The sequence below is a fragment of the Chelonus insularis genome, unplaced genomic scaffold (genome assembly GCF_013357705.1).
Source record: "Chelonus insularis isolate UGA/USDA-ARS -01 unplaced genomic scaffold, ASM1335770v1 contig_260_pilon, whole genome shotgun sequence".
Taxonomy (NCBI): Eukaryota; Metazoa; Arthropoda; class Insecta; order Hymenoptera; family Braconidae; genus Chelonus; species Chelonus insularis.
The window spans coordinates 246,929-262,434 of NW_023276452.1; the positions used below are offsets into that span (position 1 = coordinate 246,929).

Below are 15,506 nucleotides of genomic sequence, written 5' to 3' on the forward strand. Positions count from 1 at the left end.
AAATTATTTTGATTTTTTAAACAATTCATTTGTTCTGTGCATAAAAAATTATCTGAAAATCAAATATAATTAATATATGCTCATATACAAGCATATTAATACTTTATTGTAAGTTTGCAAATTAAAATATAAAAAAATACACAACTCAAAAATTTACGTTGTTGATGGTATAAATTTTCTAAAAAATGTTACAACTTCTTTATCCTAAATATAATCAATTGTATTTAGTATATTTTTATCTACGAATGGATTCAATTTTCTGATTAAATTGAGATTGAGACGAATCGATAATAAATCAATTAGATATTGAGCAAGCTTTCCAGACTTAACCAATCAAATTGAAATAATAACTAAATTCGTTAATTTGATAAATTGTATTCAAGTTTAACTGATAAACAAAAAATAGTCATTCCATAAAAAAATTGAAAAAAATAATAAATTAGAATGATAACGAATATCGTCTTTTATCTTGGCTGAGTCGACAACACAGGGGTGGTTGGAATGGGGATTGAATGTGGTGGTGGACAAGGAATTGACTGGCGCATAGAAAAGTCAAAGTGAATCGCGCTTTCTGCCGCATAAAGCGTGGAGAAACAGTAGCAAAAGTATCCGCGATTTAGTGAACAGAACACCACGCAAGAAAAATCTTATGGCGTATCAATTTATTTAAATCTACCCTTTGACTTTTCTTTCTTCTTCTTATCTTCTTCCAATCAACTGTCAAGTTCTTTCAAGTGACCAAAAGACCAAAAAATGAACAAGTGAATGAAATATTTTCATACATTACCAGAAAAAGTGATTGATAAATTTCACTATTAATTATAATATTAAATATTCAAATAAATTTATATCCGCACACTTTTTATCATTTGCGCATCAATTAAAATGATTATCAATCGCCAAATTATTTCAAGTCTTACAATACTTCTTGTGTTCATTTCTTTCTTCTCCTATGGTAAGTTTTCAGTAAGTTATAATTAATTCAAATATGCTAATGAATTATTACATTAATTCGTACATTTATTGCTGATAAAAATCTAGAGTAAATGATTCAAAAAAGTTCTAAAAATCGTGAGATGGTAGAATTGATTTAAGCCCTATTATGTAACAACCACCCGGCCGACACACTTTCAATGTCACGATGATAATGTCCTTACTCAAATATCTTTTGAAAGTGCAATAAAATAGCACGACTAACTCACTCTTTGAACTCAATAATTTTAATTAACAACTAATAGTTTTATTTCCATTAAACTCATATAAAAATAACTTCCTCTTGAATATAATATGAATGTTCTTCCAATTTTTTGTATTTCAATTATAAGTATTGTTATTGATCTCTGTCCTTTATAGTTAATCTATATTATCTTTAATGCAATTGTTTATATTCTCAAGCTCAATACTTAGCACCAAAGAAAATTAAATAACTTCGAGAAGAAATAATTCAGTATTGTGTAAGAAAAATTGTTGATTCAATGAACTGATAAATGCATTTAAATATATTTAATATATAATAGAAAAGAACCAGGGCAAGAGGAAATCACTGTACAATACTTGAAATAGCTTTACTGAAGTCATAGAACATTGTCAGCACTTGTATTTCTTCTCCAGCTTATTATTGGCTAGTGCTTCAATTTCTTAGTGATCATAAATACACTTCAATGCTTCGACGATTTATTTATCATTAAATAATATATAATGATGTTAAAATAAACTTATCATATCCAAAAGTATCTCACAATTTGTTTATTTAGATAAAATTATGCATCTATCATCATTTTTTCTGTGATCAATTAATCATTACTTATTAATGTTCTTTGATCTTCCGTCATATTTTGACCCAATGACTTAGCAGTAGCAATCTCATTGAGGATATCATTCTTAACGAATGGTTTTCACCTTGAACTGCAGCAAATGGCCCATTAAAGGTCAAATGTGTGTTATATATTGCAAGATTGGGATACCGTGGCGGGTCGATAGGAAGTAAATGACGTCACACTGCATTTTTGCCCTAGTTTTAGCAAGGCGTTGGGAATCCTGGTAGCAAGGATACATTGATACATATCCTAGATTAAATCACTTATCTTTCAGGAACCTACATGTTAGGCTATTATTTGTCTCTTTTAAGAGCTCCATTCTCCTTTATTTCTTTCTATTTTAAGCAGTTTCTCGTTATGTTTAGCTTTTAAATAAAAAAAACATAGAGTTAAAAAAAAGTTAACTGGGTTTAGAGTAATGAGAAAATTAATCTTGAATGAATGGATGAACAGCTTAGAGTGGATTAGAAAATTAAAGTTCCGAGATATTTCAAATGTGAGCATGAATTATTGTTAAATGATGAGTTTTCAAATTTACATCATTTAATAGTTTGAAGAAATCAATAGTTATTATTTGAGTTTATTGATCTTTTACCAAAATATTCTCATTTATATTTAGAGTTTCATGAGACACTAATTTCAATGTCCCTGAATATTTCATTATATAGCCAAACAAATAAATCTTTTTATTTGAACATTAAAAAACACTCACAAGATAATTTCTTTGATTTTATTCATCAGGAGAAGCAGTTGTTTGTTACCAATGTAACAGCGCCTTTGATCCCCGATGTGGAGATCCATTCGACCCCTACAGTCTTGGTACTGTAAATTGCAGCTTCCAGCAACGTCTAGAGCATTTAAATAATATGGAGCCTACAGTATGTCGGAAATTATCTCAAAAAAGTAAGAAAATTTCTTTCTCTACATTTCCCTCATTTAAGCACACCTGAAATATGTTAAATGTAAATTTAAAAGTCCAATCCCATATTAATAATTCTAAAATTATCTCCAATTTTTATAAGGATATATTTTCCACCTCATGATTGAAATATTAAAACTATAAAGATGAATTGTAATGATAGACTATAATTGATAAATGGAAAACATTCCAATAAATGAAAAAATGTACAAAAGCTAATGGATCAATAGCTGGATCATATTACTACATGTATATAGAGTTAATGATAGCTTAGCTATCTAGTGATACTTATTATTGATGTCAAAATTCAATACTAGCCAGCTATTGAGTATCTACCTTATGTAAGTTTATCTTAGGTATATTTTTTTTGCTAACCGTATGAGATCAAAATTTAATTTTTTGAAAGCAAAAATATAAAATAATTAAAAACAAGCAAGTAAACTGAATTAACATATTGATGAGTTTATATCAGTATTATAATTTTATTATTGATTAATGTTCAATAAGTTCTTATAAAGTTTGGAAAATAATTGAAATTATTAATATGGAAATTGGAATTCAAATCTTGCCAACTTTGGTACATAAATCAAAAATGAATTGAAATTATTCCAGTTTATGGAAAGATGAGAGTAGTTCGAGGATGTGGTTACATAACTGACGAAAGAGATAATGGAGATTGTGTAAGAAGATCCGGAACTCATGATGTTTTGGTACACTATTGTTCTTGTACCACAGATTTGTGTAATTCTGGAACTAAAGAAGCTCCTCTTTTCGGAATATTATTATTAATTGCTAGCCTCGTTTATATGTCGACGATAAATTAGGATGCCGTCCCAATCATTGTATTAATAAATGATCAACTAGATGATAAGTATCGATGAAACTATTTTGAGAAACGAATAATGAATATGGTGAATGTTTTTATGATCAGATAAGCAGACACGTTTTTACATAAACCGGGTATTTTTGGAAACACATGTCATATCAAGCTAATAATTGATATTGAATAATGGAATTAAGATAACAAAAAAAAAGAGAATGTGTGAAAAATAATTACGAAATCAAAGTTATTAATATAAGTAGTAAATAAAGTCAATTTACCTCAAATGATCAATTATATAGCCACATGAATTCATTTTTTTAAGTCTTTATAACTCAACGTTACTTTGACTATGTATTTGATTGATAAGTTTTAAAAGAAATTCTAATAAAATCAATCCTGCTGACAGAAAAAACGCTCAAATGGGATTACATTCAATCGAAATAAATTCAATTTCAATATGATTTAGGTGTCTGTTCATCAGTAAAAAATAAGAAAAGGATAAAACTGCCAGAGATGTAAAAAAGTTATACTGTTTTACTGTAATTCAACAAAATAAAATGTAGTTAATTTGCAAATGAAATTAGGCCTAAATAGATTGGAAAATAAATTGAAATTCAGTAGAGAACTTCTAATACACCAATTATTAGTTGAGGAGAAGATTAATTGAAATATTTATTTCATCTAACAATAAAAAAAAAAAATACCAAGTCCTTCCTGCAGTTAATTGTCCAATTGTTCATTATTAGTTTGAGCTAACGTCGTACCTCAGTATGAAGAAACCGCCTCATATTATACATGCAATAAATGTGAGTCGAGTGTAACAAATAATTAAAATTTGGGCAACCTTACGACTAAATAGAATTAAGAAAATGGTGATAAAGTAAATTCTCGTTCGAACCGTGATAAAAAAGATGGAATAATTATTTATGTGAATTTAATGTTACGAAATTTTATTACCATTAAGTCGTTGTGGTGTGTAAATAGAAGACTTTGCTTAAAATATCAGCTACATTAGGAAACATTGAAACTTTCAGTCATGAAAGTTTTCAAAATGTCGCGACTGTATCGGCGAGATTATTTTCTACCGCGCTAATCATTTTTCATTCATTTAAATATTATGTAACTGTTTTCATTTTTTAAATTTTCTTTCAAAAATAAAATCATTTGATACAAATTGTATTATTAAACTTCCTATAAAATAAAAATAAAAAGTTTTCCATACTTACAAAGCATATTTACTTGTTGCATGTGACCATGGGAAGCTTTTCAATTTCACAATATTGTACTAAATTTAAGTTTCTGAGGTCGAAAACAACACAGTTTCAATATAGGTTTGAAGTTTGAAACTTTTAAAATACAAACAGTTATACAGTTGGTTTAAACCAATAAAAAACCTTCGATTAACAAAATTGAACAAAAATTATTTTATTTAAATAAATAAATATAAATTTGAATAGAATCTTTAAAAACCAAACAATTTTCTTGAAATGATATGATTGAAAACCTTTAATGAATATTAAAATAAGAGATCTAGTTCCTGCATCTGATTATTCTTAATTCAAGTGAAACTAATAAACTGATAACAACTTGTAGATGAGGCTAAAAAATTCGATGTAAATATAAAATTGATTACATGTGTTAATAGAAAAATAATTAAAAATATTTAGATACTGATAAAATTGTGAAAATAAAATTTATGAACACAAAAATATTTCAAGATTTAAAAATTTAGTGAATTTGAAATATTCTAGGAGTCAATTATAGAAGAAATTGATTTCAACATTTGATCAAAATATTACTAATTACTAAAATATTCCAAGTTTGACTGTCTAAAAATCAATTAATTAATATCTTTAAGAAAAATTAAAGAAAATAATGTTAATAATAAATGTTTCTTCAACTTACGATAAACAAAAGTCATGTTACTGAATCTTAATATAAATATTTTTTAATAATTAATCATTGATTAATACTCTATTAACAATGTGTTGCATGACAAGTATAGAGACATATAATAATAATGACTGATCAGGTTTGGATCTCTTATATCAATTTTTTTTTCATTAATACAAAGCAGTTCATTCATTGTTTAACTCATTCAAATTCAATCTGTACGCTCAGTGTAACCAACTAAGGATTAAAACGAGCTATTTAAAGTGTTCATGAATAATTTAGTTATTTAAATTGAACAATTCTCGTCGAAACAGTCGCAAATGCCTTAATTTAGTCTATAAGATTTAGAACATAAAAACAGCGACAAAAATATCATCGTATTTATAAGTTGAATTGATACTAGAAAAATTAGGTGATTAATTATCCAAAAATGTCAAAAATAGGAAAAGGATTATATGTAATTATTCTTTAAATAAAAACTTACAACGTTCGTTGAAATATTTCTTCGATTTCTAGATATTTTATGAATGATTCAGTGGCATTCTGTTGATACAAATTTCGATGTTTATACAAAATACATATCTGGCAAAGAGTAAAAAGAAGCCAATGGGAAAAAATCAATCGTTATTGGTATTTATTTTGAAGAGAAGACATAAAAACGTTATCGAATAATATATATTTTATTTATATTTTATAAAAAGTTAATGAAGAGTCGAAAATAAATATTATTTTTTATGAAAGATTAATGAAGAACGTCTAGTTTTAACAACCGAATATGAAAATTTATAATACAGTATTAAACAAATGTATGAATATAATGTTAAAAATAATAAAATAAAGAAAGTAAAATATGGAATGAATAAACACCAAAAAAAATAACATATTTTTTCCTCATCATATATGAAGGTATCAAGAGAATGTCAGTATTTTGATCGAAGAATATTATTTGTAATACTTAAAACATTATACACTAGAACATCTTGTGCATAAGTGATGAAAATTAATAAAGTTATGAGTGGTTACAATGGAGTCTATTATTAAATTTAATTAGTACTCAAATATATCTCAATATCTTTATTAAATATATAGTCTATAAATATAATTAATTTTGACATACTTAATGATATCTGTAGATTAGTTGAGATAGTTTGATATTTAATATCATTTTTTAAAAAGAAAACTTTTTACAAAATTTGTTAAGAGTAATTAGTACTTTTCAATGTAAATGAAAAGGTATTATTTAATTTACGGGTATCATTATTTATTTAAATATCCCGGAGAATTCTAAAAAGCGTATTAATATATTCCACCAGACTGTATGACAAGTTTATTGTTGCATACTAATTATACATCAATGACAGGTACAAAATACAAAGTCACAGCCCTGAGGAAGCTTGAAAAAATATTGTATATTACAATCAAAATAACTGGCTGTTTAAACTTTGTTTCCATTGAACTGGAAAGAATGAGGCTTAACAATAATAGCATCTCTATTAGTTACAACAAATATTCATCATAAAGTACACAACCGCGATAATGTACATTCATTATAATGGTAGAAATAATAAAAAAAAAAATAAGTGAAATACATCTCAAAATGCATAAAAAGGCCGTTTACCAAATTCAAATTATTCAGCTGCAGATACAAAATTTTCTTATGTCAATATTTTTGAAGGCACATACTTGTAGTAAGATTATAGTAAGTATTTATATTAATTATTATTTTCCCTTACCCTTAATATTATGACACGCTTTTTTAATTTCTGCCGGAATGCATTTTTTTATTTGACCTCTTGATGAATTTTTGACTCTAGAAATCAATTTAATAGAAATTTCTCTGTCATTTTATGCTTATTGTTAATCAATTATTTTTTTGAATGATGCATTTCAAATTAATTTAATATTTTCTTTGAACACATTCTTTTCCAATATCATTGCAGTACATGAAACAATGTTAGTTTCAATAGAATATATTTATGAGTAAAAAAATTTACCTTAACATGAGAATAATAATTACTAATTTACGTTGATGTAATATTCTATTGACACTCATTTTTCGGATACAAAAATCTCAAATAGATCAATAACAGTAAAGAATAAGCAGAATAGTTATTTTATTTGATTGCAAGACTAGAAGTCTACGTAAGAGATTTATTTAATTCTACGAATTATAGTAGAAAATGTTTAACAATTCGATAGAATTATTATAAATAAATATTTATAAAAAAAATATCTTTGATACATTACTAATGTCCCCTTCATCAAAAATAGAGTTTACAGTACAAATTAGAATTTGTTTTCTTACCTCGTTTCTTTTTTTATTCGGTCAATTCTACCATAACAGTTTCTCTGTGACTTTCAAGACTAGAATAGCAATGAAACCATGGTGAATACGTGTTTCCAGCACTATCGCACTCATGACAATAATTTGAGCTTGATTGGAAATCCTGGTTTTATTGACTACGGATTTGTCGTTACAACTGTCGATTTATCTTCTTCTGGTACAGAGAAGGGCGTTACCACTTGCATATTGACTGATATATACAGCGGGTAAGTCAATTGTTTGTCTAAAGACATAACTTGTTTCTGCAATCGTAAGAGATAATTTTAAGACGTTATAGAAAAATACATTAATTCAAAATTAATGAATAATTATTATATTTCACCTCTTCATTTTTATGTAAAGAAAGTCTGAGCACTCCTGAATTTTGGCAATGTTTAATTTGTCTTTGTTCGTCTAATGAAATTAGAGATATTCTGAAAATTAAAAATTATTTATTATTACTATCAGTTGAATATTTTTAATGAAAAACATGGGAAATTAAAAAAATCTATGCTAGATGTATTAAGTCACAAAACTTGGGTTTTCAACAAAATTGATAATTTTTTTAAACATGTCTTTATAAATTAAAATTTTTAATATTTTAAAACTTACTTGATTATTATGTTACGTTTACTATGATTTGCAGTAATGTGATCTACATCAATCCGATGATTTCTTCGTATTCTCAGTGAAGTGATATCAAGATAAACAACTAAATCCAATCCAAAATGAAATGCCGTCCATCTCCACAAATGATCTCCGGGTTTTTCTACACATCGTCCGCACCTAAAGCACTCTTTAGCAAATTCCTCTTCGGTCATTTTTCTTGGTCTATAAATTTTCAAACGAAGATAAGTTAATACTCGCCATAAATCCTTTAGAGTAGCCAATTAATTACTAAACTGATACATCAATTTTTGTAGTTCAAAAATGAAGAAATAATTGATTTCACTGAAATTTATCTTTGATTCAACTTCAATCATCTTTTTATCTTTTAAATGGCATCAATCTATTAACTTAACTACTTTTTAAGAGTTTACAAAAGTTTTAGTATCAATTCAAACAAGATCAATCAAATAAGTAGACTGAGAAAGTTTTATTATTCTAAAATAAATTGAAATTTAATTAATGGATTCAAGTGTAATTCAGTCTATTAAATCAATTATTTATCATTCGAATGAATAAATGTATTCAATAAATCATGTTCTTAAACTATCTGAATAATCTTTTTTTCATTGTTAGTGCAATAAAAACTTTCAAATGGTTAAGTTTCAAAGTACCGAGAAGTAAACAGTCGAAATGGGTACAAGGACACAATGTACAGGAGATTGAAGAAGAATCTGGGTTAGGAAATAAAGGTATAAATATAATAATTACTGCTTGAATAGGTATCAATATGACATAAACTCTACACTCACCCACGGTCTTTGTTAGCATCAATTCGGAGTAAATGTAGCCACTGTTCTCTATAAGCATCATGAAGCCATTCAGAGGGAATTAAATTATCACTGTATAAAATTTTAACATCTTGATCATGAAGTAATAAATATTTCATTCGTAAAGCTTTAAATGGTCCTGCGTATTGTTTTCCTAAAGGTGTGTCAAGCAGTGGTTCAGTCCATGAGTGTTTTTTAAAATATTCGTCTACTTCTCCAGTATCTTCTTTATTTTGTATGTGAATGAAAAGCCTACAATATTTATAGATAAGTGACGTCAGCTTCAGTTGAATAATTATCATTCTTACCATTCTCTTAGCATCATGTATGTGCAAAATTCAGTCTGCATAGCAACCAATTCTGGACTTTCTATCAATTCAACCATCAGTTCTGGAGTTATTTCTTTAAGAAAAGAAGGATATCGCCATCCGTATCCTAATAAATTAACTTCTAGCCACCTTTTTGCAGCTGCTTTTACACTAGGAACTCCGTAGCACACTGCTGCATTGTAGTAAGGAACGACAGTTTTAATGTTTGTCGTTTCAATCATTATTTCTGTGCATTGGTCAATTAAACCTTGTAACTGGAATAATGTGGATGTGGCTAAGATTGATATGACGTCTTTTGGCTCTATGCTCACCTCATCTTGATAAAATGATCCCAAAACAATTGATAGAGCTAAAAAAGAATCTGCTGTCAATTCATTTTTGTTACAATTTCTACTCATTTTTATTTATAAAAAATATTTTTTCTATAGTAAATCATTAAGCCTATAATTACAATTAAATAGAACATAATTGAATGTTTTAAATACTTATAAGGTGCATAACTACAAAAGGACAGTGGTTTCTAAATATAAAGAAGTAGGTCAATCACAACGAGATGTGTGAATCTACAAAAAAACTTTCACTTTTCAATGCACCGAGAAACTAGTGAGCTGGATATTTAACAACATGCTAATTTTTAAAATAAAAGCTAAAAAAAAACTTTCATTCTCAATAGTCATAATAATTCAAATTGTTGAAAACAACGTTCTAGTAATCTATATTTTTTCTAACCAACTTATACAATAAAAAAATATTTATCTATTAAAGCAATTCGTAAAACGTTTGATTAAATGATGAAATATATTAAAATTAAATGTCTTACATTCTGTTGTTATGTTAGGATCAGTAATTTCTACACTAACAAACTTCTCATTTGTTTCTTTCCATGATCCAGAAAACATACTAGCGAAATATGGGCTCTGAAATAAAAATACAAAGTGAGTAATTGGCAAACAACACAAAATAAAATTTGAGAAAAATTTATTTTTTACTTGACTTATATAAACTTTGTGCAATTTCCATGGTCTTCCTAACATAGAGACCGTTATATCACTTCCTTTTTCTTCTTGAAACAGAGTTTTGTATATATATTGTGCAGTCGTCAGTAATTTTCTTCTGAAAAAAAGTAAAAAGTGTTAAAATAAGAATTGTATTAAGTGTTCCTGGTACTGATAAGGACTTTGAAAAGTCTCGATAGCTAATGCCTGCCCTATCATAAATAGTTAGATAGTTAAATAAAAATGAATCCATTCAAGTAATATTTATAACTGAAGGATGTTGTTACTTGAGATTTTTAATCCTAACCAGAATATGCCGTAACATAAAACAAAACTCAAGCATGTAGTAAAAAGGGCTATTTATTTTTTTTTTTTTTGACAAAATACAAAGAAGACAACAAGATCCTTTCAGGCGGCTGTAAGCCGTATGTATAATACAGAATAAGAGTAATTATTAAATTTGATTATTCATAAGTAACCGAAAAAAAATTAGGACTGAGATAAAATAAGACGAAGCAATGTGAGTATGGTAGCACAAATTTATCGGAGCAGAGTTGAAATTCATCTTTTTTTTTACTGCTGAAAATAGTGATATTACATGCCATAAAGACGATTATGTACCCCGTATAACGACTAAACCTATGACATCACCGTTACAAAAAAGAAGTAAAATAACTAATCATATTTATTGCGATTAAAATTAGATACTAAAATTAACGAACTTCTTGAATTAATTAATTGAACATTTATTGCTGTTAGTTCAAAGGCTATTATATAATAAAATTAATTACAATTCATTGAAATATTAGGTTGATGATTCATACATTAATTGTTGGAATAAATTCTAAACAGGTAATCGAGGCTGTAAATATTATCAACAAAATGAAAAAATGATAATAATTGATAAAACGTCAATTAGATAATGTCATATAAATTGTATGAATTACATACTTTTTTGGTGTTTGTAGCGTTTTATCGATGAAATCAGATTCTGAATCACAATTATCTTCTTCAATACACTTTCTTTTTCGTCCGCGGTAAACAGAATTAACTGCGACATTTGACATCCACGCAATTTTACTCACATAACCACCCATTTTTAGATTTTTATTACTATGACAACACAATAAGATAAATTATTTTATCATATTTAAGATTTCATTATAAAATTTTTGCAATGAATAGCATAATTTGATAACCAAACAAATCGCGAAGGAAGACATAAACTCGGTAAATATCGTCTACACCAAAATGTAAACATTATTCTTCCGACTGCGCGATGCATGCAAGTCGGAACAAGAATGCATGGGTGCCAATTAAAAAACCCTACCTCAGTAACAATATTGGACAATAAAAGTTCCTAGAAGAAAGTGGCGCCAAATGATTCAAATTTTAGTAAAGGAACTAGAATAATGACGCAAAGACTACTCCCCCACTCTATTGACAGATCTTACACCAGAGAAATGAGATAAACAAAGACATTCACGGGCAGTTTGATGTTAGCGTTTGAAAAGAAACTAAGCAAAACCAAATAACCATTTATTGTTATAAATATATTTTTTAATAATTCTAAGAAAAATAAATTATGAAAAATGATTATTAAAAAGGTAATGCTTAATAGTTAATCATTACATTAATTAATTAATGTTTATTTTTCGTTATACTTTTGTTAATTTTTGTTTACTGTGTACTTAGCGAAAACTTTTTTTAGATAACACTTAAGGGCTATAAAATATTTAATGGAGGCGCACATCTCGGCCCATTTTTTCCTGGAATTAATATAATAGGTACAAATGGATTTACGTTTTTGAAAATAAGTTTTAAGTATTACATGATAATAATGTAAGTATTTATTTCAGTTGGAGAAAATGGTTCTGGTAAAACACATTTGCTTGAAGTAATTGAATTTGTATTCAACAACAAATGCGCAAATTTAAAAAAAGAAAAATTTAATGAATTAGTCCCTTATAAAACTGTATTTTACCCGATGATTAATGTTACAATTGATTTCGATAATTCAGAAAAAACATACAAAAATCTTCCGGAAAAATTTTCAATACAGCGACTTACTACTAGCGAGACGGATCATTACATATATGGTATTCCTGACGAATTCGGCTATGTTAATTCTGAGAAAATATCAAGAGAAGAATTCGTAGAATTACTTCGAATCTTAGAAATGAATATTTTTACTAATTTATCAGTTTTAAGAAAAGATCAAGTTATACAATTTGCCACTGCATCCAATAACAAACGATTAGAACTACTATTAGATACGATTAGTTATGAAGAGTGTAAAAATGATAGATCAGATACTTTGGTTAAAATGAGAGACACAAAAATGATAAAAGACGATGAATGTTACGACAAGCTTGAAAAAAAAGAACAAAAATTAACATGGATAGAAAAAAAATTTTCACAACTCGAACAGAAATTGAAAGATCGGCTTGAAAACCAAAAAAAGGAAAAACAGGAGTATGCAGAACTAAAATGTGAACTCGAGAAACTTGAGTCAGAATTATCAAAAAACAATACAAATTTCCAATTTCTCACAAATATAGAAAAAGAACTAACAGAAACAATAAATCAATTGCGGAATCATGAAGCTGCATTAAAGATATCAATATTTAATAGTAAAAACAATAACAAAGAACAAAAACGTACTTTGGAAAAAACAAATCAGGAATTAGAGTCTTTGGATGAAAAAATTTCTTTACAAGAGAAAACAGTTGAATCAATGAAATCGGAATTATCTTTACTTACAGCCAATATTGAAAAGTTAGAAACAAAGTATCGACAAGAATTGTGGGAATTGGATTGTCTTCGTGTAAAATTATCAAAAGATCAGTCAGTCAACGAAGAAAAAAAAGATGAACTAATTGACAAGATTATGAAAGATTGGCAAGAATCTTTTTCAAAAGAACCAGGATATGGAAAACGGCAAAGAGATTCTCTAGAAGAAGGAAATGAAGAAAAGATTGAGTTAATAAATCAAATTTCGTTGATAAAATTCAAGTTAGACAATTTGGAAACTTTACGGGGAAACAATTTGAAAGAATTAGAGATTCTTCAAGAAAAAATCAAAACTGCAAGGAATGAATTAAAAATTGTAGCACAGAAAAAAAAAGTATCAGACAAATCAAGATTACATTTTCAGAAAATGAAAATCGTATCTTTAAATAATACTATTTCACAATATTTGAAACAACAAAATATACTAAAAGAGCAGGAAGAGGAGCGTGTAGAATGTAGGATATTATTGAAGCGACAGCTCAATAAACGAGAATCTGAATTGAAATCGATTTCAAGTGATGATGATAAACATAAAGAAGAAGATAATTTTGTAGAAAAGTTATCTACAAGAGTTAAAGAGTTAGAATTAAAACTATGCAATGCTGATCAAGAAGAAATAACTGTCGAAGAGTATCGTAGATGCAAAGAATTAATGATTTCAACGACAGATTTGTTCAAATTATGGAAAGCAGAAGAAAAAAAAGCTATCGAATTCAACCAAAAAATAAGTTTCAAGGTGAATGCAATAAAAAAGTTTTTAAAACAAAAGAATGATTTGAAAAAAAAAATACAAGAAACTACTGAAAAAGAAGAAAAAGAAAATAGTCAGATCAAAAGTCAAACTGAAGATTTAGAATCTACAGTGCAGAAGTTGAAAAAAGAATGTGAAAGACGAAAAAAACAGCAAATGGAGATCGAAGAGATCAAAAAGGAAATAAAAAGATTGACAGATAGTAAAAATTTTAAAAAAAATGAAGCACGAAAATTGGAAATTAGCATAAATGAGATTAATTATTTTCAATCTGAATACAATGAAATCCGTAAAACATTCAGCGAATCACAATCTAATCCTGAATTACAAGTATATCAGGAGCTTGCTGTTATTAATGATAATTTGAATAATATTGTTCAAAAATTTATGCCTCATGGCCATGCAGAACTAATCTTTATTATTAATGATCGAGAATATACTGTTGATCAAGCTAAAAACGTAAACCTTAATGATTACACTGGAGTTAGCATAAAATTTACTAAATCCAAAGATCATTCAATACAGAATATAGATGAGCTATTAGATGAACAAAAAACCACAATAGCACTGGCCTTATTTTTAGCAATCCAGAAAAGTTCTCCAAAACCAATAATTTTGTGTGATGAAATTGATCAAGTTCTTCAATGTACTTATCGACAAAGTCTGAATACAATCTTAAAAGAGATGAGTTCTAAGTCTCAAATCTTTTTAACTACTTCCAAGTAAGTAATAAGATGATTTTGCCTTATAATAAAATATCGACATTATATGTAAGTTAAAATTTTTAAATACTTGTGATTTCTTTTCTGTTGCAGGCCCGAAATACTTGAAGTTGGTGATCATTTTTATAAAATTAATCCATCAGCTTGCTATCGGAAAAGATTGAATATGCAACAAGCTCTGAATGTAATAAAAAACATCAAACTCAACGAAAAAACTAACGAAGCTATTAAAAAGCTCGAAGACGAATGTTACTCTGCTCTTACGAAAACTATAGCTGATTTAGCTGAAAAGAAAAATTGTCCTCCAGATTTAATTATAAACCCAATAGCTATACGAGAAATAAGCCAACAAATGCCTAATGACAAAGAAGATATGTTACTAATTCGTCATGTAAGAAAAAATGTTTTTGCAAAGTGTGGTAATGCTTGTTTAAAAGTAACAACTCTTTATGCTGCTAAGAAAAAGAAATTGTTAGAAGAGCGAGTACAAAATGAAATTATCGAAGTGACTGATACGGATTCTGATTGATACTCAAAATATCCTGTAAACTTAATCAAAAAACTTTTAGTAAGTAAGAAACTCTATTGTTATTGTCAAACTAAAAATTATGAAAAACGTCCTTAAACATCTGCCTTGAATTCTTGATCTAAAGGCAGAAGGCATTCAAAGAATTAATGGTAAACTAACTTATATAAGAATTTAGA

The 15,506-nt window shown here is 27.4% G+C and overlaps 3 protein-coding genes across 5 annotated transcripts; 2 read left to right on the plus strand and 1 right to left on the minus strand.

Moving 5' to 3' along the window:
- Positions 1 to 495: 495 nt before the first annotated feature.
- On the plus strand, positions 496 to 6,477 carry LOC118064946 (uncharacterized). Its single transcript, XM_035079906.1, has 3 exons — positions 496 to 955; positions 2,559 to 2,720; positions 3,349 to 6,477. The coding sequence occupies exons 1-3, from the start codon at positions 886 to 888 to the stop codon at positions 3,558 to 3,560; spliced, it is 444 nt and encodes a 147-aa protein (XP_034935797.1). The 5' UTR covers positions 496 to 885; the 3' UTR covers positions 3,561 to 6,477.
- Positions 6,478 to 6,756: 279 nt separating this feature from the next.
- gcl (germ cell-less) lies at positions 6,757 to 11,819 on the minus strand. Of its 3 annotated transcripts, none has more exons than XR_004690121.1 (9): positions 11,487 to 11,819; positions 10,530 to 10,653; positions 10,361 to 10,457; positions 9,520 to 9,889; positions 9,194 to 9,463; positions 8,388 to 8,606; positions 8,119 to 8,209; positions 7,758 to 8,038; positions 6,757 to 7,262 (listed from the first exon to the last, which is right to left on the minus strand). XR_004690121.1 is itself a non-coding variant. In XM_035079905.1 (9 exons), the coding sequence occupies exons 3-9, from the start codon at positions 10,572 to 10,574 to the stop codon at positions 7,913 to 7,915; spliced, it is 1,218 nt and encodes a 405-aa protein (XP_034935796.1). In that variant the 5' UTR covers positions 10,575 to 10,653; positions 11,258 to 11,259; positions 11,487 to 11,616; the 3' UTR covers positions 6,757 to 7,912. The 3 variants fall into 3 exon arrangements, 2 of the variants coding, with proteins under 2 accessions (XP_034935796.1, XP_034935795.1); XM_035079905.1 differs by adding an exon at positions 11,258 to 11,259 and having other exon boundaries at positions 6,757 to 8,038; positions 11,487 to 11,616; XM_035079904.1 differs by having other exon boundaries at positions 6,757 to 8,038.
- A 183-nt stretch (positions 11,820 to 12,002) lies between these two features.
- Positions 12,003 to 15,461, plus strand: LOC118064943 (structural maintenance of chromosomes protein 3-like). Its single transcript, XM_035079901.1, has 4 exons — positions 12,003 to 12,142; positions 12,247 to 12,322; positions 12,395 to 14,801; positions 14,895 to 15,461. The coding sequence occupies exons 1-4, from the start codon at positions 12,128 to 12,130 to the stop codon at positions 15,328 to 15,330; spliced, it is 2,934 nt and encodes a 977-aa protein (XP_034935792.1). The 5' UTR covers positions 12,003 to 12,127; the 3' UTR covers positions 15,331 to 15,461.
- Positions 15,462 to 15,506: the final 45 nt, after the last annotated feature.